Source organism: Geotrypetes seraphini, chromosome 8 (genome assembly GCF_902459505.1).
Source record: "Geotrypetes seraphini chromosome 8, aGeoSer1.1, whole genome shotgun sequence".
In the NCBI taxonomy this organism is placed as follows: domain Eukaryota; kingdom Metazoa; phylum Chordata; class Amphibia; order Gymnophiona; family Dermophiidae; genus Geotrypetes; species Geotrypetes seraphini.
In genome coordinates, this window is record NC_047091.1 from 182,910,131 (window position 1) to 182,933,037 (window position 22,907).

At 40.7% G+C, this 22,907-nt stretch overlaps 1 protein-coding gene across 4 annotated transcripts in view; it reads left to right on the plus strand.

Annotated features, from left to right (window-relative positions):
• Positions 1-22,907, plus strand: part of TPCN1 (two pore segment channel 1) — a 182,301-nt gene that overhangs the window by 110,673 nt on the left and 48,721 nt on the right. For all 4 annotated transcript variants that reach the window (XR_004540412.1, XM_033955855.1, XM_033955854.1 and 1 more), the window contains 2 exons: positions 12,146-12,202; positions 12,314-12,367. Coding sequence is in view for 3 of the 4 variants with exons in the window: in XM_033955855.1 (XP_033811746.1) it covers positions 12,146-12,202; positions 12,314-12,367 (111 nt within the window). In the remaining variant the exon portion in view is untranslated. The remainder of the gene's footprint in view (positions 1-12,145; positions 12,203-12,313; positions 12,368-22,907) is intronic.

Genomic DNA, 22,907 nt, shown 5'->3' on the forward strand with positions numbered 1-22,907 from the left:
CAAGATTCTGGATCTAGAAGCTGTGATGGAAGAAGAGGAGTTGGATTATAGTGGCAATCATGGAGATGTGATTCACGGAGAACCATGACTAGGATGTAGTTATACCGGGCAAAAATCTGTTCAGGAAAGACAAGGTAGGAAGAAGGAAGGGGAGTAGCGTTATATGTTAAAGATCATATTAAAGCCACATAATTGCAAGATCTACAGGACAAGGAAGAGGCACTGTGGATCAATATGGAAAGAGAGAATGTTGAATATATTTATATTGGTATGATATGCAGGCCTCCTTCAAAGACGGAAGAAGTGGATAGAGATTTAACAGTAGACATTCAGAATATATTTAAAAAGGAAAGTTTTACTAATAGGTGATTTTAACATGCCAGATGTTGACTGGGGTATCCCTATTATGGATCTTCTAGGGGAGGAGTCAGCGCGGCACACGCGGCAGAGGAGAGGAGAAGACCAGCGTCAGGGTTCTCTGTGTTCCGGCCGGAGAGAGGAGCAGCGTCGGGCCGAACACAGCAGGGGAAGCGGCGAGACAGAAACCAGGAGGCTCGGGGAAGCGGCGAGAGTTCGCTCCGCCCACCCCCACCGCGTCAGAGGCTGCGCCGGACTCCCCCTTGAAAGGGGAGGAGTCAGCGCGGCACACGCGGCAGAGGAGAGGAGAAGACCAGCGTCAGGGTTCTCTGTGTTCCGGCCGGAGAGAGGAGCAGCGTCGGGCCGAACACAGCAGGGGAAGCGGCGAGACAGAAACCAGGAGGCTCGGGGAAGCGGCGAGAGTTCGCTCCGCCCACCCCCACCGCGTCAGAGGCTGCGCCGGACTCCCCCTTGAAAGGGGAGGAGCCAACGGCGCCCCGAGAGCGCCTTTGCGAAGGGCCTCAAGAAGGGCCAAGTTACTACACCAAGAACATCAAGAAAGGACTGAAAGGTAAGGAAGAAGCGGGCGCAGAAGGAACAAACAAAAACAAGCTACAGGAAGAAAAGCTAGAGCAAAGGCAGCACACAAGACAAAGGTAGAACACAGGTAGCACACACAAGAAAGGAAGCGACAAACACAGAAGGTAAGGAAGAGACAGACGCCAAAGGAACAAACCCACATATACAATCAAGGTGAAGTAGAACGGAGACAGCACACACAAAAGAGACAGCAAGGCAAGCAACATAACGAAGCAGCAGGCAAGGGACACAAGCACACACAAGGGAAGCAAGAAATGGAAGCCCAAGGAAGTCAGAAGGTGAGCTTTCCGGTCTTCTGTATCGGCTGCAATATGTATGACTACCTCCCTTCGGGGATCCAGGCATACATTTGCAATCGATGCATGGAGATGGATAGCTTGAAATATCAGGTAAGACTACTGGAAGGAACAGTGATGGAACTCGAAGACAGAATCCGAGCACAGGAGAAGATTCTAGTGGAGTACAGCCCAAACGACGATGTCAAGGAACTAGAAATGTTCATAGAGGAAGCTCATCAGCACCATGTAGAGAGTACTCAGGAAACTCAGGAAACCGATGTGAGGAGAGAAGACACCCATGCAAACACAGAAGAAACCGAAGACGAGGTAGGAGACAACCGCACACCAGGAGGAATAGTGAGACCACAGGAAGACATCGCCCCACCCAAAGAACAGGAAACAATTTCAAGAGTATCATTGGAGAAGGAAGACTGGCCCTACTCCAAGGACGTGGACCAACGCCCCCCAAGGAACTCCCGAATAAAGAAGATGGGGATCATCGTAGGCGACTCCATCATACGACATGTGGACAGCTACACCGCAGGAGGAAGAGAGGACAGAGTTGTCACCTGTCTGCCTGGCGCAAGAGTGAAGGATGTGACCAACAGGATCTCCAGGATTATAGATGGAGCAGGGGGAGAGGACACCGCTGTACTTATCCACGTGGGGACAAATGATGTGAGCGGGCGGAAGTATGACAGGGAAGAGCTGAAGGGCCAGCTCCGCTTTCTCGGAAGACAACTGAAGATCAGGGAGGTGAAGGTGGCCTTCTCCGAGATCCTCCCAGTACCAAGAGCGGATGGAAAGAGACAAGGGGAATTGCAAGTAATCAACGCCTGGATGAGACGATGGTGCGAAGAAGAAGGCTTCGACTTCGTGCGCAACTGGACGGCGTTCTGGGGAAAAAGCAAGTACTACAGAAAGGACGGACTACACCTCAACAAGGAAGGAGCAAGAGTTTTGGCAGGCAACATGAAGAAGGCAATCGAGAAGGCTTTAAACTGAAAGATAGGGGAAAGCCGACAGTCGACCACCGGTCGATGGTACGGATAGCAGGATGCCCCGACGAAGAAGCCAAGGACAACTACACCTACACAAGAGAAGACGACCTCACAGCCAATAAGGGAGAAAAAGCAGGAAGGGACAACTCAGACATAGGAGGGGACGACCACACAGCAAAAAAGGGTGATAACACAGGAGCAGTAAAGGATACCAAAATTGAAGCTACAGGGACGGCCAAGAGTAGAAGGTCCAAAAAGGTAACACGAAGAGAACTTAGATGTATGTATACAAATGCTAGAAGTCTGGGTAACAAAATGGGGGAACTAGAGACAATAGCAAGACGTGACATATTGGATATCATTGGCATAACAGAAACATGGTGGAATGAAGAAAACAAATGGGACACAGTACTACAGGGATACAAACTGTATAGAAGAGATCGAATAGGGCAGAAAGGTGGAGGTATTGCTCTATATGTTAAGGAGGGGATAGATTCTGTTGAAATGGTTAAAACAGAAAGGAAAGAGAAGCTGGAGTCACTCTGGATCAAAATTCCTGGTCAATATGGCGCAGATACGAAAATTGGCCTTTACTATCGTCCACCAGGACAGGCGGAGGAAACTGACACAGAAATGATGGAGGAAATCAAACAAGAATGCAAGACAGGCAATGTAATTATATTGGGAGACTTCAATTTCCCAGGGATAGACTGGAAACTAGCAACCTCCAACTGCGGCAAGGAAGCCAAGTTCCTGGAGGTGCTAGGGGATTGCTTCCTGGAACAAATGGTAAAAGAGCCGACAAGAGGCAACGCCACCTTGGACTTGGTCCTAAATGGCCTCACGGGACCGATAACAGAAGTGGAAGTCATAGTTCCACTGGGAACGAGTGATCATAATGTAATCAACTTTAAACTACACATCAGGAAAGGGAAACATGCCAAAACCTTAACCACCACCTTGAACTTTAAAAAGGGTAAATACGATAGCATGAGAGCCATGGTAGAAAAACGACTCGAGAAGATGATGGACAAACTTGAAACGGTTGATCAGGCATGGACACTACTGAAAAATACTATCACAGAAGCACAAGATCTCTACATTCCGAAGATTTCCAAAGATCGGAGAACAAAGAGCAAAAGAGAACCGGCATGGCTTACCATACAGGTGAAGGAAGCCATAAAAGAAAAGAAGGACTCTTTCAAAAAATGGAAATGCATAAAGACAACCGAAGCCTGGAACAAACATAAAGATGATCAGAAGAAATGTCACAAGGCGGTGAGGAATGCAAAACAGGAATATGAGGAAAAAATAGCCCAGGAGGCCAAAAACTTCAAGCCCTTCTTTAGATACGTGAAAGGGAAAAAACCTGCAAAAGAGGCAGTGGGACCCCTGGACGACCAGGGAAGAAAAGGGTACGTCAAGGAAGATAAACAAATCGCAGACAAACTAAATTCCTTCTTTGCGTCCGTCTTTACGAAGGAGGACACCTCAACAATACCTGAAGCGGAGAAAGTGTTTGCAGGAGAAATAGAAGACAGCCTCACCACAGTTGAAGTGGACTTAGACCAGATATACTATCAGATCGACAAACTTAAAAGCGACAAATCCCCTGGACCGGATGGGATTCATCCGAGAGTCTTAAAGGAATTGAAGGTTGAAATCGGAGAGTTATTGCAAAAACTTGCAAACCTGACAATCAGAACTGGACAGATACCGGACGACTGGAGGATAGCGAACGTCACCCCAATTTTCAAAAAAGGATCGAGAGGGGAACCGGGCAACTATAGACCTGTGAGTCTTACGTCTGTCCCTGGCAAGATGGTTGAAGCACTGATCAAGGATAGCATAGTCCGGCACTTGGACGCATATGACTTAATGAAACCCAGTCAACATGGATTCAGGAAAGGGAAATCATGTTTGACTAATTTACTCCAATTTTTTGAGACCGTGAACGAGCAAATCGATAGTGGGAAGCCGGTGGACATAATATATTTGGACTTCCAGAAAGCGTTTGACAAAGTTCCACACGAAAGACTTCTCAGGAAACTACATAGCCATGGCATAGAGGGGGATATACAAAGATGGATAGGCAAATGGCTGGAAAACCGAAAGCAGAGAGTGGGCATAAATGGGAAGTTCTCCGACTGGGAGAAAGTGACTAGTGGTGTGCCCCAGGGCTCGGTACTTGGGCCGATCCTTTTTAATATTTATATCAATGACCTAGAGGAAGGAACATCCAGTGAGATCATCAAGTTTGCAGACGATACAAAACTATGCCGGGCAATCAGATCGCAGGATGATAGCGAGAAACTCCAGAGCGACTTGTGTCAGTTAGAAACATGGGCGGAGAAATGGCAGATGAAATTCAATGTGGAGAAATGCAAGGTAATGCATTTAGGCAATAAAAATAAGGAATACGAGTATACAATGTCAGGTGCAACTCTGGGGAAGAGTGAACAAGAAAAGGACCTGGGTGTGCTGATAGACAGAACCCTGAAGCCGTCGGCACAATGCGCGGCAGCGGCAAAGAAGGCAAATAGAATGTTGGGCATGATAAAGAAAGGAATCTCGAGTAGATCGGAGAAAGTTATAATGCCGCTTTATAGGGCAATGGTCAGACCACACTTGGAATACTGCGTCCAACATTGGTCTCCCTACCTAAAGAAGGATATAAAACTGCTGGAGAGGGTGCAGAGACGAGCAACAAAACTGGTGAAGGGTATGGAGAAACTGGAATACGAGGACAGACTTATAACACTAGGATTGTTCTCCCTTGAGAAAAGGAGACTGCGTGGGGATATGATCGAGACCTTCAAAATACTGAAAGGAATCGACAAAATAGAGCAGAGAAGATTATTTACATTGTCCAATTTGACACGGACTAGAGGACATGTAATGAAGCTAAGGGGGGACAGGTTCAGGACTAATGTCAGGAAGTTCTGCTTCACTCAGAGAGTGGTTGACACCTGGAATGCTCTCCCAGAGGAGATTATTGCGGAATCTACCGTCCTAGGCTTCAAGAGCAAACTAGATGCATATCTCCTTAAGAGAGGCATATAAGGATATGGTGGAATATAAATTACACCAGGTGTACACCTGGCAGGGCCTCCGCGTGTGCGGATCGCCGGACTTGATGGACCGAAGGTCTGATCCGGAGAAGGCAGTTCTTATGTTCTTATGTTCTAGGGATATCCTGGATTCTCTACAAGGAGAACTGTTCCAGAGTTGGTAATGGAACCCAAATGGATTGGGGGTCATACTGGACTTAGTGCTTACAAATGGGGAAAGTGGTTCTGATATTACAATGGGTGATCTGGCATCCAGTGATCACTGCATGATTTGGTTTAATATATTTTTTTTGTTGTTTAATTTTTTTTAATTCATTTTTACAACTTACATCAAGTGTATCAGGAAATAACAATTGAATTGAAAAACATCACTTGATTTGCTATTATAATCATCTTAAATTCATTAAATTTATCCTCCCCCTTCCCATCCCTATAACTTCAAAATCATTCATTTGTATTATATTATACAAGATACTTTTCTATAAATCCACATTTTAATAAAATATCAGAAACCCATCCCACCCCTCCCTATCCCCTCATTTCAATTATCTTATTAAGGAAAAATGTTTATTACTCATTACAAAAGTCTGTTAATAGTCCCCAAACATCTCAAAATTTACCAAAATATCCTCTCTGTGGCTAATGTTCTTTCCATTTTATATAGATGACATACAGAACTCCACCAAAAACTGTAATTTAATCTGCTCCAATTTTTCCAGTTGAATGTAATCTGTTGCATGGCAACTCCAGTCAAAATAAGTAAAAGCTTATTGTTTTTTGAAAAAATCTGACTTTTTGCTCTCATTGACATGCCAAATAAAATAGTATCATATGTTAAGGCCACCGGATTTTCTAACAACCTATTTATTTGGGCCCATATCGATTTCCAGAACGCCAATATAAATGGACAATAAAATAATAGATGATCTAAAGTCCCAGCTTCGAGATGACAGTGCCAACATCTATTAGACTTAGAGCTGTCTAATTTTTGTAAACGAACAGGGGTCCAGAATGTTCTTTGTAACAGAAAAAACCAAGTTTGTCTCATAGATGCAGACACTGTACATCTCATCCTCCAAGACAAAATTCGTGATCATTGAGATGCAGTAATTTGATGCTTGATCTCAATGCTCCAAATGTCTCGAAGACCATTTTTTGGTTTTTTATTCATAAATCCAGATATTAATTTATACCACTGGGCGGCCTGGTGCCTCAGGAAGTCCACCTGAAAGCATAAGAATTCTAAACTATATTGATTATTAAGATTTTTCCAGTCAGGCAACCCCGCCTGAATGGCCTGCTTCAGTTGCAACCATCTAAAACTTTGTAATCTATCCAGACCAAATTTATGTTGCAACTATGAAAACTCAAGCAGCTTACCATTAGATAAAACGTCTGCCATCATCCAATGCTTCCAGATGATCTTAAATCGCCAATTTGAATCTTGGAGTTGAGCCATATAGTTTGATTTGTTGATTTATGAATTGGAATAGGTGTTAGATTGTTCACATATCTTAAGGTTTTCCATGTATCAACTAATATTCTGTCAGTTTAATATTAAGATGGGTATAGAGGGGGCTCATTCAAAGCAAAGGCTCTAGACTTTTAAAAAAACTAACTTTGTTCATATGTGGGATTACGTCAAGGAATTGTTTGGATGGGAATGTCTGGAAGGAGTGGAAATGCAGTGGGCAAAACTGAAAGGAACAATTGTAAGGGTGACAAACCTTTTTGTGAGGCAAGTAAGTAAAAATAAGAGGGAAAGAAGTCTGTTTTGGTTCTCAAAAGAAGTAACTGAGAAGATAAGAAATAAGAGGTTAGCTTTCATAAACTACAAAAGATTGCAGAAAGAGGAAAATGGGCAAAAATATCTGGAAAAGTTAAGAGAAGCTGGTCATGTAGTTAGGAAAGCAAAGATGGAAATAGAAGAAAAAATAGCTGACACGGTAAAACGTGGAGACAAGACATTTTTTAGATATATTAGTGATAGGAAAAAGTGCAAAAGTGGCATTGTGAAACTCAAAGGTGAAGGGGAAATATGTAGAAACTGATAAAGAAAAGGCTGAATTGCTTAACAAATATTTCTGTTCTGTGTTCACGGCTGAATTGCTGGGAGTGGGACTACAGAAGACAATCGTGAATAGGGATGGAGGAGTAATAGACCTTGATTGATTTTCAGAGGGTTGTGTTCATGTGGAGATAGCTAAAATAAAGGTAGACAAAGCAATGGGGCCAAATGGTGTACATCCAAGGGTGCTGAGGGAACTTAGAGAAGTTCTGGTGGCTCCGCTGACTGACCTTTTCAATGAGTCTTTAGAGTCGGGAGTGGTACCGGAGGACTGGAGAAAGGCAGATGTGGTCCCTCGCCACAAAAGTGGAAGTAAGTAAGAAGTAGGAAATTACAGGCCAGCAAGTCTGACTTCTGTGGTAAGCAAATTAATGGAAACGCTTTTAAAACAGAATGGTCAAGTTTCTGGAATCCTGTGGATTACAGGACCAGAGGCAACATGGATTCACTAGAGGTAGGTCTTGTCAGCCAATCTGATCAATTTTTTTGACTGGGTGACCAGAGAATTGGATAAAGGGTGTTCACTAGATGTGATGTATTTACATTTTAGCAAAGTCTTTGACAGTGTTCCACACAGACGTCTAATAAATAAACTAACTGAGTGCCCTCGGGATGGGTCCTAAAGTGACAGGCTGGGTCAGGAACTTGTTGAGTGGAAGGCGACAGAGGGTAGTGATCAATGGAGATCACTCTGAGGAAAGGGATATTACCAGTGGTGTGCCTCAAGGTTCTGTTCTTGGGTCTGTTGTTAACATTTTTTATAAGCGATATTGGTGAAGTGTTAGGTAAGATTGGCCTCTTTACAGATGATACCAAAATCTGCAATAGAGTAGACATGCTGGATGATGTGAATAACATGAAGAAAGACCTGGCAAAGCTTGAAGAATGGTCTGAAATTTGGAAGCTAAAATTTTAATGGTAAGAAATACAAGGTCATGCATTTGGGCAGCAAAAACCCAAGGGAAGGGTACAGTTTAGGGGGTGAAGAACTTATGTGCACGACGGAAGAGCGGGACTTGGGTGTGATTATATGTGATGATCTTAAGGTGGCCAAATAGGTTGAAAAGGTGATGGTGAAAGCTAGAAGGATGCTAGGTTGCATAGGGAGAGGTATGGCCAGTAGGAAAAAGGAGATATTGATGCCCCTGTAAATGACTCTGGTGAGACCTCATTTAGAATTTTGTGTGCAATTCTGGCCACACCTTCAAAAGGATGGAGTCTATCCAGAGGAAGGCCACTTAAATGGTGTGTGGTCTTCGTCATAAGGATAATGTTCTTTGTTTTAGTCTCAACAGACCAGCCCAGAAACTGTGGGTTATGTCCGGTGCCAACAAGTTCTGGACTTTTCTGTGGGACAATAAAGAAATTAAGGAAATTGACATTTGGGCACATGCGTGTGTGTCAGTATTGGCATTCTATTCATTTATGTGTATAAATGTAAACGCCTATAGCCAGCTGGAATAGTACCCAGGAGTCTCTGATTCATTACATTACATTAGTCATTTTTATTCTGCCATTACCTTGCAGTTCAAGGCAGATTACAGAACAGGATTTCTGGACATGTCTAGAGGTGTTAGAGTAGAGCCAGTTGCTTCAGAGGATTGAAATGTTTCATACGGTGTGGGTTAGTCTTTATGGATTTCTTGAATAGCAGAGTTTATTTCTTTTCTGAAAGGTTTGTAGTCTGGGGTCGCGATTAGTAGATTGGAGAGTTGGTGGTCTAGTTTGGCTGCCTGTGTAGCTAGGTGGCCATCGTACAGTTTTTTCCATTTGATGTCTCTGATTGGAGGGTATGTGAATGGTGTCTGGGTTCTCTTGTGTCTGGTTGTGGTAGTTTGGATTAAGCGGTTATTCAAGTAGGCTGGGCTGTCACCATTTATGGATTTAAATAATAGACAGTAGAATTTAAATAGTATTTAAATAGTATTCAGAAAATTTCATAACACTGAATATTCGTTAATAGGTCTAACTACCAATATTCAATACCATTTAGATCACCACACATCTGTCATTTTGTTCTCTTTAGATATTTCAGCAGCGTTTGACACCATAGATCATGAGTTACTGTTACAAAGACTAGAATCAATAGGCATAACAGATAATGTCCTTACTTGGTTAACCTCATATCTTGCAGATCGCACTTCCTCTGTTAAATTCAAAAATGAAACATCAAAAGCTTATACTTCTACATTTGGTATCCCTCAAGGTTCTATCTTATCCCCCCTTTTGTTTAACATTTTTCTTTCTCCTTTGTTAAGCATTTGTCAATCCATAGGCTTTACCCCGTTTGCATACGCAGACGATGTTCAACTCATACACCCTTTAGATCCCAAATGCGACAACGAAATCAAATCCATCAATCAAAAATTAGAAATAATTCATTCTTGGTTAAATAAAAACAAATTATCCCTTAACATAAAGAAAACTAAAGCTGTATTATTTACTTGGAAAAATGACATAACATTGTCAAATCAATTTATTCTTAATAATTCCACACTCAATCTAGTTCCCTCAGTTAAAATTCTTGGCGTTCTAATTGACGATAAATTCACTTATCATGAACATATTTCTCTAACAGTTAGAAACTGCTTTTTTAAATTACGTCGTATTAGATCAATATCCAAATTTCTGACTCCAAAATCTGTTACAATACTGATCCATTCTTTAGTAATATCTAAACTTGATTATTGCAACGCTCTATTCCTTAATATTTCATCAAAAGAAAAAAGAAGATTACAACTGATTCAAAACACCGCAATAAAGTTAATATATAATGCAAAAAAGTACGATCACGTTTCTCCATTGTTGATAGATTCTCACTGGCTACCTATTAGCCATAGAATCACATTTAAAATAATGTTACTCATCTTCAAAACTTTAGCTTGTGAAGAACCCCAATTTATATCCAGGCTCTTGATACCCTATAATACTCAACGTTCACTTCGTTCCTCTAACCAAAACCTTCTCTCAGTTCCTTCCTTGAAGATTATTGGTACTAGAAGGGCAGATATTTTTTCAGTGACAGGTCCCCTATGGTGGAATGCCCTTCCCCAATATATTCGTGATGAAAAAGATATCTTAATATTTAAAAAATCCTTAAAATCTTATCTATTTAGAGATGCCTTCAATGTTTAAAGCAGATTATGTTTTTAATATTTTAATAGCTGAGATTTTTATGTACCCTTACCTATCGTTTTTCCCCAATTTTCTATTTTTAACGAAATATGTAACTTTTAATCTTTCCATCCCAATTACCTGTTTGTTTTAGTCAAATGTTTATTGTTAATTTGTGAAACTCTTTTACCTTGCTATATATTGTAATGTACATCGCTTAGTGATTTCAATAAGCGATAAATCAAATTCTGTTAATAAACTTGATAAACTTGATAAACTTGATATTCTTGCTTGAATTGGGAACCAGTGTGAGTCGAGGTATGCCTCGGTGATGTGGTCGTGTTTTCTTATTGAATAGATTAGTCTCAGAGCTGTGTTTTGTACTGTTTGTAGTTGTGTTAAAGTTGAAAGGGGATAGATTTCGTACGAATGTAAGGAAGTTCTTCTTCACCCAGAGAGTGGTAGAAAACTGGAACGCTCTTCTAGAATCTGTCATAGGGAAAAACACCCTCCAGGGATTCAAGACAAAGTTAGACAAGTTCCTGGTGAGAAAGAGCGTACGCTGGTAGGACTAGTCTCATTTAGGATGCTGGTCTTTGACCAGAGGGCCACCGCGTGAGTGGACTGCTGAGCATGATGAACCACTGGTCTGACCCTACAGTGGCAATTCTTATGTTCTTATCTTGCCTTAGGTTTTTCATGACCGCGAATGATTTTTGTATTGTTTTGTTGATTTGTGGTTGCATGGTGCAGCATCTGTCTATTGTCATTCCCAGAAGTTTTAGAGTGGGTTGAATGGGGTATGTGGTTGAGTTTATTACTAGGTTTGTTATGGTTAGGGTTTTATTTTTTTTTTTGAGAAGTATGTATTTTGTTTTGCCTGGGTTCAGTTTTAGTTTGTGGTCTTTCATCCATGTTGCCATTGTTTCTAGAGTTCTGTGTAGTGTGTCTGTCATGGTGGGCGTTGGTTGATCAAAAGGAAGGAGAATGGTGATGTCGTCTGCATAGCTTTAGGAGGTTAAGCCTATTTTGTCAAGGCAGGTGCTGAGGGATGCAATGTAGAGATTGAAGAGTGTTGGGGATAATGGCGATCCTTGGAGTATGCCACAGGGGTTGAACCATGGTTCTGATTTTTCTTTGTTTGTTTTTACTCTGTAGGTCCTGGATTGTAGGAATCCTTGAAACCATGTGTATACTTTGCCTGTGATTCCTATTGTATCTAGTATTTGTAGCAGGATGTCGTAGACTACCAGGTCAAATGCTGCGGTGAGATTTAGTTGAATAATCAGCATTTTTTTGCCTGTGCTGAGGTGCTGTCTAACTGTGTCCAGAAGGGAGCCTAGTAATGTCTCAGTGCTGAAGTTGGTTCTGAATCCAATTTTTTCCACGCTGCTCTTGTGTGTTCTTGGTTACTGTTTCTCCATTTTCTTTCTAGTTGTCTGCATTGTCTTTTGAGTAGGAGTAGTTCGTTGTCGACCCATTTGTCTGATCGTCTTCTGATTCTGGTTTTTGTTTGTATTGGGGCTAGCTCATCTAGGGTAGTGATCCAGTACTACAGTATTTCCCCAACTATTTTAGCAAGGTAAGCGTCTGACATTGATACTATTTTTTGGAGTGCAAGTTTCCATTTTAATATCATTTAATTGTTCTTTTCAGATGTAGTGGTAGCAGTAAATGGAATCTGGATTCTTGTGGACACCTTTATGTTGCAAGGTAAACCACTACCCGTAGTGGCCTTAGACATGTGCTCTGCCATTGGGGTAGCTAGAAAATATTATCATTTTCCCTATTTTTCTCACACTTTGCTAACCTTTTCTCTTATAGGTGGAAACTTAATCTCCCAGAATGTTCCATGGAGTTACATTGTGTTTCTCACAAGTAAGTTTGTTTATGCTAAGGAAAGAGGAGTCAATGGTTGCTTCTCCATCATACAACTGAATCCAGGAAAGGGGGCAGCTTGTGCAAGGTGTCTGTAGTCAGCTCATCATTCAAGAAACATTTCCTTGGTGATAAAGGTGGGGTGGAAGGAAATACTAGAGCTCTGGCTGCAGCACACACAAGTATTTTTCACCAGCTATGGAAAAATGTGATAGGGAAATAAGAAGAATGGGTGGCTGGTTCTTGTTTAGTGTATGGGTTGGTTGAACTGGGGGGAGGGAGTTATGGAGGAGAGAGACCCATTGCTATGCAGTGAAAAAAAGAATGCTACTCAGCAGAGGTTTCAAAAGATGTACAAAGAATGTGCAATGAGAGAGGAAGACAGTTGGTATTTAAGCGGTTTTAATGGTGTAAGAGTATTGGAGTTTTAAAGTGGGATGAGGATGAAAGGGGGAGTTAATATAGTGGTAAAGAGTGGGTGAGGATGTCGGATCACTGGGAAGTTTTAACGATAGTTGAACTACAGTAAACCCCTGCAAATTTGCGGTTCGCAAATCACGGACTCAGTAATTCGCGGTATTTTCCGACTGCCTCTTCCTGGTACTAAAGTCATGGTTACATCAATCAGGAGCTGCTTTGACACGCTATCTGGTGTATCGAGCCAGTTCCTGATTGGTGTAACCATGACTTTAGTACCAGGAAGAGGTGGTCGGAAAATGTGCTGCCTTCAACCGTATTCGCAGTTTTTCGAAATTCGTAGGAATTCTGGAACGGAACCCCCTGCAAATTTCGGGGGAGTACTATATTATGAATATAGGGGAATTATGTTTTGATGAGAGTTCATGCTTATATTGATTCTGTAATTAGTTTGGAGAATCATGCTTGCCAGGAATATTCTATTTTGTTTTAATTTGTTTCTCATTATATAACTAAAGTGTAGTAGTATTTGGCTCGATTAATGTGGACTGGAATTGATGTTCATTTTTGCCTGATTAGATTTGGTTTATGCATGACATTGTTTATTTTCCTGTATTTTGTTATCTTTTAGTAACAAAAATCAATAAAGAAGGGGAAAAAAATGGTTTGGAGAATCAATAAAACAAAAAAAAGGAAACAATGGACCAGAATGTCGAGACTAGAACACTAAACTAGTCAAAAACATTACATTACATTACATTAGGGATTTCTATTCCGCCTGTGCCTTGCGGTTCTAGGCGGATTACAATAAAGATGATATCTGGGCATTTCCAGTAGAATTACATTACAGGAGAAGAGTAAATTACAAGTAACAGTGAAGAGTTACAATACATTCAATATCGCAGCAGATGTAATATAGCCACCGATTACAATAAAGTAGATATCTGGGCATTTCCAGTAGAATTACATTACAGGAGAGTGTTAATTACAGGTAATAGAGAAGAATTACAGTACATTCAATATCACAGGAGATGTTACATAGCAACTGAGTCAATTTACAACTGGTGGAGAATAAGAATTACAATATATTCTAGATTACAAAAGATGTAACATGAGCTGAGTCAAGTTTCTTCGGATGGAGAGTAGCATCATATGCCTATAAGTGGAGGTGTATTTATTGTTTTGATGATTGCATGATGTTGGTTAATTAATGTTGATGATATGGACAGTAGGGGTGTTTAGTTTGGGTTGGATAAAGAGATTCTATTCCCAAAGGAATTGGTTGGGAAATCATTAGATGGCGGTTTAGATTGATGGGAGATATTTTTTGAACAGTAGTGTTTTTATTTCTTTTCGGAACTCTTTTATGTCTGTAATTTCGATCAGTAATTTTGAGATGTCGGAGTCAATATTAGCTGCCTGTGTCCCTAGTAGGTTGTCATAAAGTTTCTTACGTCGAGTACCATTGAGAGGAGGGTAGGTGAAAATGTTCTGTGTTCTCCTTCTTCTGGATAAGAGATAATAGTGAAAACGGTTGTTTAGGTAGCTGGGTGCCGCGCCGTGGGTTACTTTGAATAGGAGACAGTAGAGTTTGAATTGTATTCTTGCTTTTATTGGTAGCCAGTGAGATTCTATGTATGCTTTGGTAATGTGGTCGTATTTGCTGAGTGAGTATATGAGTCTGAGGGCTGTGTTCTGGACGGTCTGTAGTTTTTTTATTGTGTTGTTTGGGCAAGGTAGGTACAGGCTGTTGCAGTAGTCTACCATACTTAGCACGAGGGATTGGACAATGATCCTGAATTGGTCTTTATTAAAGAATTTTCTTATTTTTCTCAGATTTCGCATTGTGAAGAATGCTTTTTGGATGATTTTATGGATTTGTGTTTGCATAGTGCAGCATCTGTCTAGTTGTATTCCCAGGATTTTGAGGGAACTCTGTATTGGGTACTTGATTGAGTTTACTTCCAGTTCTGTTAGGGTTGTTTTTTTGTCCTTCTCTAGTAGTAGGAATTTAGTTTTGTCCGTGTTCAGCTTCAACTTATGATTTGTCATCCATTTTTCTACTGTTTCCATTGTAGTTTTCAGGCGTCCTGTGGAGATGGGGTCGTGGATGTCGAATGGAAGGAGGATGGTTATGTCGTCCGCATAGCTGAATGAAGTTATGTTTAGGGCATCTAGGGTGCTGCCTAGGGAAGCAATGAATAGGTTGAAAAGTGTGGGAGAGAGGGGAGAGCCTTGTGGCACTCCGCAGGGGTTAGACCATGGTTCTGATAATATTTCTTTTGACTTGACTCTATATGTTCTTGTTTTAAGGAAGCCTTGGAACCAGTTGTGAACTTTACCTGAGATTCCTATTGCGTCTAGAATCTGGAGAAGTATGTAATGGTCCACTAGATCGAAAGCCGCTGAGAGATCAAGTTGGATGATTAGCAATCTGTTTCCTTGGCTGAGGTGTCTTCGGGCTATATCTAGTAAAGATACCAGGAGAGTTTCTGTACTGTGGTTAGTTCTGAATCCAGATTGGGATGGATGTAGGATGTTGTGGGCTTCTAGGTACATGGATAGCTGTTGTGCCACTAGACCTTCTATTATTTTGACGTATGTAGGGATAGAAGCGATTGGCCTGTAATTTGACGGGTTATTTATTAGACCTTTGGGGTCTTTCAGTATAGGGGTTATTATGATTTCTCCAAGGTCTGGTGGGAACTGGCCTTCCCTGAGTATGGTTTGCAACCACAACGTGTAGCTAGCTTTGAAGTTGGTGGAAGCTGTTGCTAGTAGGTATGATGGGCAGTTGTTCAGGTCGCATGAGGACTTGCAGTATTTTTTATATAGCCTGTCCAGTTCTGACCACTGGGTTGTAGGGAAGTTGGTCCAGGACCTGTCTGCTGAGATGGCTTCATCTGTTGTGGGTTTTATTAGAATATCTTCTATGTTGTTTTGTGAGTTATTGAATGTTGTTCTGATTGTGATGATTTTATTTTTGAAGTGATCTGCTAATTGAGAGGCTGTTGGTGTTAGGTTTCCCTGGGTGGCTAGGCATGGTTTGGTATCGGTGAGGTTTCTTACTAGGTTGAAAAGTTTTTTTGTATCTGGTTTGTCAGTGCCAATGAGATTGGAGTAATAGTTTTTTCGTTTTTCCTTCAGTTTGATTTTGTATTGCTTGATTTGGATTTTCCATTCTGTTTTGGTGTTATCTTGTTTCTGTTTTTTCCATGCCCTTTCTAGTTGTCTACATTTCCTTTTTAGATGTAGGAGTTCTGTGTCAAACCATTTGTCTGATTGTCTACATATTTTATTTTTTGGTTTTAGTGGTGCTAGTTTGTTCAAGGTCTGTTCGCTGAGAGACCGCCAGGTATTTATGAATTCACTAGGGTTGCTGGAATCTATTGCAGGATCCACTGCTCTCCAGAATGTGGTGGGATCGATTTTCTGTCTGAACATAATACTAGTTTTGGGAGGAGTGGGTTTATTTTTATTATGCTCCCAGTTGATGGTGAAGTTATATTTATAGTGGTCCGACCATAGGGTGGGCTGCCAGGCGCCGTTGGTGATTTTGATATGTTGTGTGTTGAGATTAGGGGATGAGTATGCTGCAATATCGAGTTGATGACCTTTTTCGTGTGTTGGTTCTGGGTTGAGGATCTGGTACGATAGGGTATTGAGGTATGATAGAATTTCTACTACTTGTTTGGAGGTGTGGTCTTCTAGGTGGAGGTTTAAATCTCCGAGGATCAGATTATTTGTAGAGGAAAGAGAGTTCTGGAGGATGAACTCTTCTAGTTCTTGTTTAGTGGTGTTCCATTTTCCTGGGGTGATGTAGCATAGAAGGCAGTTTAGATTTCCTGTCAGTGTGTTATCTGAAAGTTGGCAGGCTAGTAGGTCTAAGTGAGGTGTGGAGTGCTTGGCTAGGACTTTGATGTTGAAGTTGTTTTTTACTATGATTGCTAGCCCTCCTCCTCTTCTGTTGTCTCGGCATACTAATTCAATTTTGTATCCGTTTGGACAAATTTCAATAATGTGAGGGTCTGTGTCTGCTGTGAGCCAGGTTTCAGCAAGGAAGAGGCATCCTAGGTTGTCTTTAATTAGCCAGTCTTTGATTAGTTCTGTCTTTGGGCTTACCGATCTTATATTTAGGTATGAGCATGCTATTGTTGTGATTTTTGTGAGAGGGATAGGGGTAGGAACTATATTTGTGAGTATTTTTTGTGATGTCTGTAGTCTTTGTGAGCTTGTCTTGGCATTTGTTGTATGTCTTTTTCCCCAGATTGAGGGTATGCTTGTATGGCTGGATGATTCAGACCCATTGCAATGTTCGATCCAGGTCCCTTTTGTCTTGCAGCTTGGCTCTTGAGAAGGAACACCTAGGTAAGAAAAGTTATTCAGATGATGTGATCTCCATTCTCTTGAAGTCCTGGAAACTTTCCACTTCTTGGGCTTATGTACAGGTTTGGCATATTTTTGAAGAGTGATGTGCTGCGCGTGGAGTGGTTTCCTTTCGCACTCTTGGCCTTGCATCTTGGAGTTCTTGCAGGATGGCCTGGATAGGGGCCTGGCCTTGTCTTCTCTCCAGGTTCAGCTTGGAGCTTTGTCTGTGGTTTGTCATTTGCTGCAGGGTAAGCGTTTAACTTCTTTGCCAGACGTGGTTCGCTTTTTGAGGGCAACTAAATTGCTTCGGCCTCCAGTGTGGCCTTCGATTCCAGCCTGGGATCTCAGTCTGGTCCTGTCTGTTCTAGTGCACCCCCCCCCCCCTTGAGCCCCTGGGTTCCTGCTCATTGAAAGACCTTACTCTCAAGGCGGTTTTCCTGATGGCATTACTTCTGTGAGACGCATTTCTGAGCTGCAGGTTTTCTCTTTTTAGGCTTCCCTTCCTGGAGTTTTCTATGGAGCAAGTGGTGCTATGACCTGTTCCTTCATTTCTGCCGAAGGTGGTCTCACCCTATTCTTGTCAACCAGTCTGTGGGCTCTTTGGAACAGAGGCATTTGCGTAAGTTAGATGTCTGTCGGGTCTTTCACTCTTAAGTTCAGCGGACCCAGGAGTTCCAGAAGTCGGATCATCTTTTTGTCTTCTTGGCGGGTCCTCATAAGGGGGATGGCGCTTCCAAGGCTATCATTGCATGCTGGATCAAAGAGACTATTGCTTCCGCCTATCTTCTTCAGAAGAAGCCTGTTCCGGATTTTCTCAAGGTTCATTCCATTCGGGGGTCAGGCAGCTTCTTGGGCTGAGTCTTTCTTCTCTGTTGCCTCCAGTGGATATCTGTAAGGCCCAATTTGGTTTTCTCTGCATTCATTTGTTTGACATTACCATGTGGACGTCCAGGCACGTTGGTGAGCGTGTTCTGGTGGCGGCTCTTCGGGGATCCCACCCATGATGGGTACTGCTTTGGTACATCCCATCAGTGAACTGTACCGGTCTGGAGAAGGAGAAATTAGGTTCTTACCTACTAAATTTCTTTCATTTAGACTCTCCAGACCGGTACAGTCCCCACCCTGTTTGTCTGTCTGTTGTTCTTATGAGATTTACAGGATTCGTGTGAAGTGTGTGTTTTTCTGCGGGTTCTAGTATTTTTATTGGGTCAGGGAGATCAAAAGAACAGCGGCTTTGGCTCAGCTGGTGTAGCTGGCGAGCTGTGGGGATGTTTTGCTGAAGAGCCTTCTATGCAATTTCCAACAGTATTGCTCTATGTTAGTTGTTACTCCTGTTAGGAGTGGTGTTACTTTTATAATTAGCACTTTTTAGTTCTTCTTGGCTGTTCTGCAGATTGGTTAGACTAGGGGAAGCACAGCTATTAGTATTACAGCCAATGTTTTGTCTCAATCTCTACCTGCTGGTAATGGTGAGCTATTACCCATCAGTGAACTGTACCAGTCTGGAGAGTCTAAAAGAAAGAAAATTAGCAGGTAAGAGCCTAATTTCTCCTTTATAAAGGTTTCTGGAGCTTGGCCCAGGGTCCTCTACCTCTAAAAATCCTGTATCCTGAATTTTTTGACCCCCTTATTTAGCTCCCAAGAACTGTTTTTGGTGTGAAAATTGCTGCCATGACCGCCATCTTGAATTTCCTGATTTTAAAATTAAAGCTTCTATCTGTCTCAAAGCACTTCAAATTTGGACCATAATTGGTCTAGATGGACTCCTCAGGTCATACTAAGGATTCATGCCAGATTTGTGATGGCTGGCCGAGGATCATCTGTATTCCACATGCCACGCAGCATGTGTGTGTGGGGGGGGGGGGGGGGAGACACTGGCTAAGTGCCCCAATCTTCTAGTTCTCGCCCCTCAGCAGCCCCCAAGAAACTGTTCTGACACCAGGTCAGGAGCTATATCTCCAAGGATAGAAGGGAGGTTGTCGGCTTACTGTGAGGCATGGTAAAGGTCACATCAGACTGCTGGGTATTGAAATTATTCAAGAGCGGTACAAGCTCAAGTTTTTCGTCCCCTTCCAGACCTCTTTCTGGATTCTCCAGCAGAGAAGGCAATCCGAGCAACAGTAAAGAGATTTCTTGATAGAACTCTTGCTTTTCAGGCAGCCAAAATGAACGACTGGCTCGGTAAAATTATTCCATGTGTTTCATCTTGCTACTACTTCAGAAAAGACGCAGTTATTTGATAGATTTGTAACCTAAGTTTTGACTGTTTTAGTTCATTTGTTCATTATGTACTTTTTATGATTTGTACAATTCATTGACTGTTCAGTTTCTCTTGTTTTAAACCGCCTTGAACTGTCATGGTCTCGTGATATATATAAGAATAAAGTGATTATTGGCGTGGCTTTGGAGCGGAACTAAATGGCTGGGTAGTGGAGTTGCTCTGTGAAGACAAGCTATTTGACAGAGATCATAGCCAGAAAAAATTCAAATTTCACTCTGAAAAGTGAGGTAGAGGTGGATAATGGCTTCGGGAAAGCAAAACAAAAATTTGGCGGCGGGGAGCAGCTCAGGAAGCGGGAAGCGATCGAAACTTGATACGGCTTCACCGATGTCAGTTCCGTTGCCGCCGGAGGATGTAGAAAATAAAGACATAATGAAGGAAATACAGGCGGTAAAGGAAATAGTATTGGAATGCGCTAAAAATATAAAAGAAGTGAAAGAAGAGGTGGTATGTTTATCAAATAAACTGCAAGCAATGGAATTGAAAGTGGATCAAATTGAGAAAAGAGTGGAAAAGTGTGAGGAGGAAAGTATAAAGCACATGGAACACAGTAAGGAAATTGAAGCACTGAAAAGGGAGCTGGAAGATTTGTCCAATAGGGAACGAAGGAGCAATTTAAGGGTGCTTGGGGTCCCGGAGGGAATTGAAAAGTCGGATCCGATTGGATTTTTGATTAATTTTTTGCCCAAGGTGCTCCCGATGCAAAACAAGTTTCCATTGGAAATAGAACGTGCACACAGGGTCCCAACGAGATTATCAAACAGCCAAAAAGGACCACGTCCACTGATCTTTAAGCTACTTAGATATCAACAGGTAGCTGAAATAATTAAATTAGCTAAAGATAATAAAAACTTAAAGTGTCAGGATTCAAAGATTTACATAGTGCCTGACTTTGCCAGAGCAACGGCACAAAAGAGAAAGCAGCTATTAGACCTGAGACCACAGCTGAGAAGTCTGGGAGCTAGATATGGGCTCATATACCCGGCAACTATGCGGGTCACTTATAAAAATAAAACTTTGAATTTTGATACTGCAGATAAACTTAAGGAGTTTTTGGAGCAGTGTGAATCACCAATGGCTACTTAATAGAGACTTGGATGGAAGTATTTGTGTTCTTGGTTGAAATGTTTATTTTTGTTTGGAAATTTCTATGTTAAAGGAAGAAAAAAGAAAAAAAAAAGAGTTAATAGGATTCTGAAGGCATGGCTGCAGTTGGATTTCAAATACATTCCACATTCTATCTTGTCATGAGGCAAATGGAATGTAGCCTGCAAGAGCATAAGAGATGCAATATTACAGACCTTTTAAAGGACAGAGGTTAATAAGATGGATTGTACTAACTTGCTGTTTGGACAGACAGACTGAGAAACGATAGAGGATTGTGCAAAACAGATTGAAGGAAATAAGTTCTAAATAGTATTGAGAAGATATAAACTACAAGCAAGAGGACATTAAATAGAATGGATCTGCAAGCAAGATGAGAGTTAGACTGTGACTTTGTAAGCCTTACAATTTTCATTTGCATAAAAGGGGAAGTCAGCTGTGATATATGGAATAAGACATTGTAATGGAAATTCTCTAAATGCAGCAGAGGATTTTTTGAAGATGGTTCTGGTATATAGTTGGCCTGACCTTAAAATAAAAATGACAGAGCTACGATGGTCAAAAAAAAAAAAAAAAAAAGGAACAGGGTTTGTATATGTAGAATGTGAAGGATCTATGATTGGCACCACAAGTTTGAAATTGTGGTCATTGTAAATCTTTATGCAAAACAATTGGAAAGGAGATTTAAGGTGGATCAAAAGATGAGACTGAGAATGTATAAACAGTAGTGTGAGAGGATAGAATTTGATATGGATCTGCAAGCAAGAGGAGATTTGAAATGAGACTTTATGAGACATATAGCATCTTATTACAAGAAAAGGAAATTTGTTGTTATGTATGGACTATAGTTTTAAAATTGCAAATCTATTAATGCAACAAGAGTCATAATATTGTTGTTTGGGATAAAAATTGGTCTGAACTTAATATAAATAATGGTGGATATACGAGGAGATTAAAAAAAAAAAAAAAAAATTAATTAGAAGTTTTGGTAAAAGCGAAGGATGTAGGAAAGTTTGGATGTTATAATATAAAGCATATGATATAAGAGAATGTTGTGAATGGAGTGGAAATTAAAAGGGTAGCAAATATGCTAGTGTGGAAATGGGTATGGAATGTTAGGAGGGTTATGTTAAAGGGATAAAAATTGTTGTTTTGGGGAATTTATTGACTTTTTGAATAGGAAAAGTTAGGAAAAAAGATTTCCATTATATATTTAATAATATTTAATAGTGATATTTAACTTGAGGGAATGTGATGTAATCTGACATGAAAGATGGATGTGGTTTGGATGAATGTAATTTTAAAATTTGGTGTGATTATTTATGTATTTCAATAATATCTTAATGGAAATGAGTGAGTAGAGAAGGGAGGGTTCATGAGAGATGGGGGAAAGGAAAGGAAAAAAAAAAAAAAGAGGTAATCCTTGATAAAGAAGTCTTGTGTGATAAAATGATATTCATTTTAATATGATAATGATCTGGCTAATGGTTTTAAAATTATAAATATAGCTTGTGGGGAGTTTATCTATTGCCTAGTCAAGGTGTGCGTTTCAAAGTTGGCAAGTAATTTAAGGGAGGGATGGGAGGGGGAGGGGATTAAGAATATGGGAAGGGGTATAGGGGAGGGGATGGGTTCTAATAATAATTTTAAAAAGGGGAAAAGAGGTTATAATATTGATGTGAAGAATATTATTGATTATTGTTTTGATTTGATATAATGACTTTAAAAATTTTTTCAATAAATGTTAATGGTCTCAACCACCCGATAAAAAGGAAAAAAGTATTGCTATATTTAAAAAAACAAAATGCGGATGTCTATTTCATACAGGAGACTCACCTTAATGGAGATGAATCAAAAAAGCTAATTGGTAATTGGGTGAGAGATAGCTTTTTTGCACCGGCGGTGGGGAAAAAAGCTGGGGTAGCAATTTTAATAAATAAAAAATGTTCAGCAGGATTTAATATGGTGAAAGCAGATAAATTAGGAAGATGGGTGCATGTGAACATGAGTATGGGCAATAATACTATGGCGCTATTTAATGTGTACGTACCTAATTCGAATCAAATTGAATATTTTAAAACTCTACAACCAATAATTTTACCACTGGCTGCTAATAATTTGATAGTAGCAGGAGATTTTAATGCTGTTGTGGACCCTTTATTGGATAAAAAACCTAGTAAAATTTTAAAATCTTTAGGGTTGGATAATTTTATAAATTCTTGCAATTTAAAAGATATATGGAGAATTCTTCATTTTAATGATCGAGATTTTTCGTTTTATTCACATGTTCATAAATCTTTTTCTAGAATTGATTATATTCTTGTTTCTGATGGGCTAATACAAGATGTTACACAAGCCTCTATAGAACCA